The 559-nt window shown below is 46.9% G+C and overlaps 1 protein-coding gene across 1 annotated transcript in view; it reads right to left on the bottom strand.

Moving 5' to 3' along the window:
• LOC119589380 (cubilin-like) overlaps positions 1-559 on the bottom strand; it is a 70,980-nt gene that overhangs the window by 10,430 nt on the left and 59,991 nt on the right. The window contains exon 60 of the mRNA XM_037937998.1: positions 139-304. Within this exon, the coding sequence (XP_037793926.1) occupies positions 139-304 (166 nt within the window). The remainder of the gene's footprint in view (positions 1-138; positions 305-559) is intronic.

Genomic DNA, 559 nt, shown 5'->3' with positions numbered 1-559 from the left:
ACAAAAAAAAATCAACCACAAACCAGAAACCACACACACACACACACAAAAACAGAACATCCACCACAAACCAGAAAAAAACACTCAACCAGACCAACCACACCCGACCTCCTTTAAGCGAAGAAACCCCAAACTCACGAGCGATATTGGACACAGTCGCAGTGAAACCAGCCCTCTCGTTAGCGCTATCGGAGGTGAACCGAATGTACATGACATTCGTGGAAGAAACAACAGAGGGCGGGAGAGACGTGCTGTTGCAGAGGGTGCTGATCAGGGGAGACTTGTCTGAAGGGCCGTCGAAGATCTGCAACGAGGAGGAATAAGAGGTTCAGATGAGGAGGTTCAGTGAGGTGTAACGAGGATAAAGGTTCAGTGAGTAACCATTAATACAGGTTCAGTGAGGAACGACGAGGAATAAGAGGTTCAGATGAGGAGGTTCAGTGAGATGTAACGAGAATAAAGGTTTCAATGAGGAGTAACCAGAATGAAGGTTCAAGTGAGGTTCGATGAGGCTTAACGAGAATAAAGGATCACTGAGGAGGGACCAGAATTAGGAGAG

Source organism: Penaeus monodon, chromosome 25, assembly GCF_015228065.2.
Source record: "Penaeus monodon isolate SGIC_2016 chromosome 25, NSTDA_Pmon_1, whole genome shotgun sequence".
In the NCBI taxonomy this organism is placed as follows: Eukaryota; Metazoa; Arthropoda; class Malacostraca; order Decapoda; family Penaeidae; genus Penaeus; species Penaeus monodon.
The sequence above is the reverse complement of the archived record's forward strand: the minus strand, read 5'-3'. Positions and strand labels throughout refer to the sequence as shown.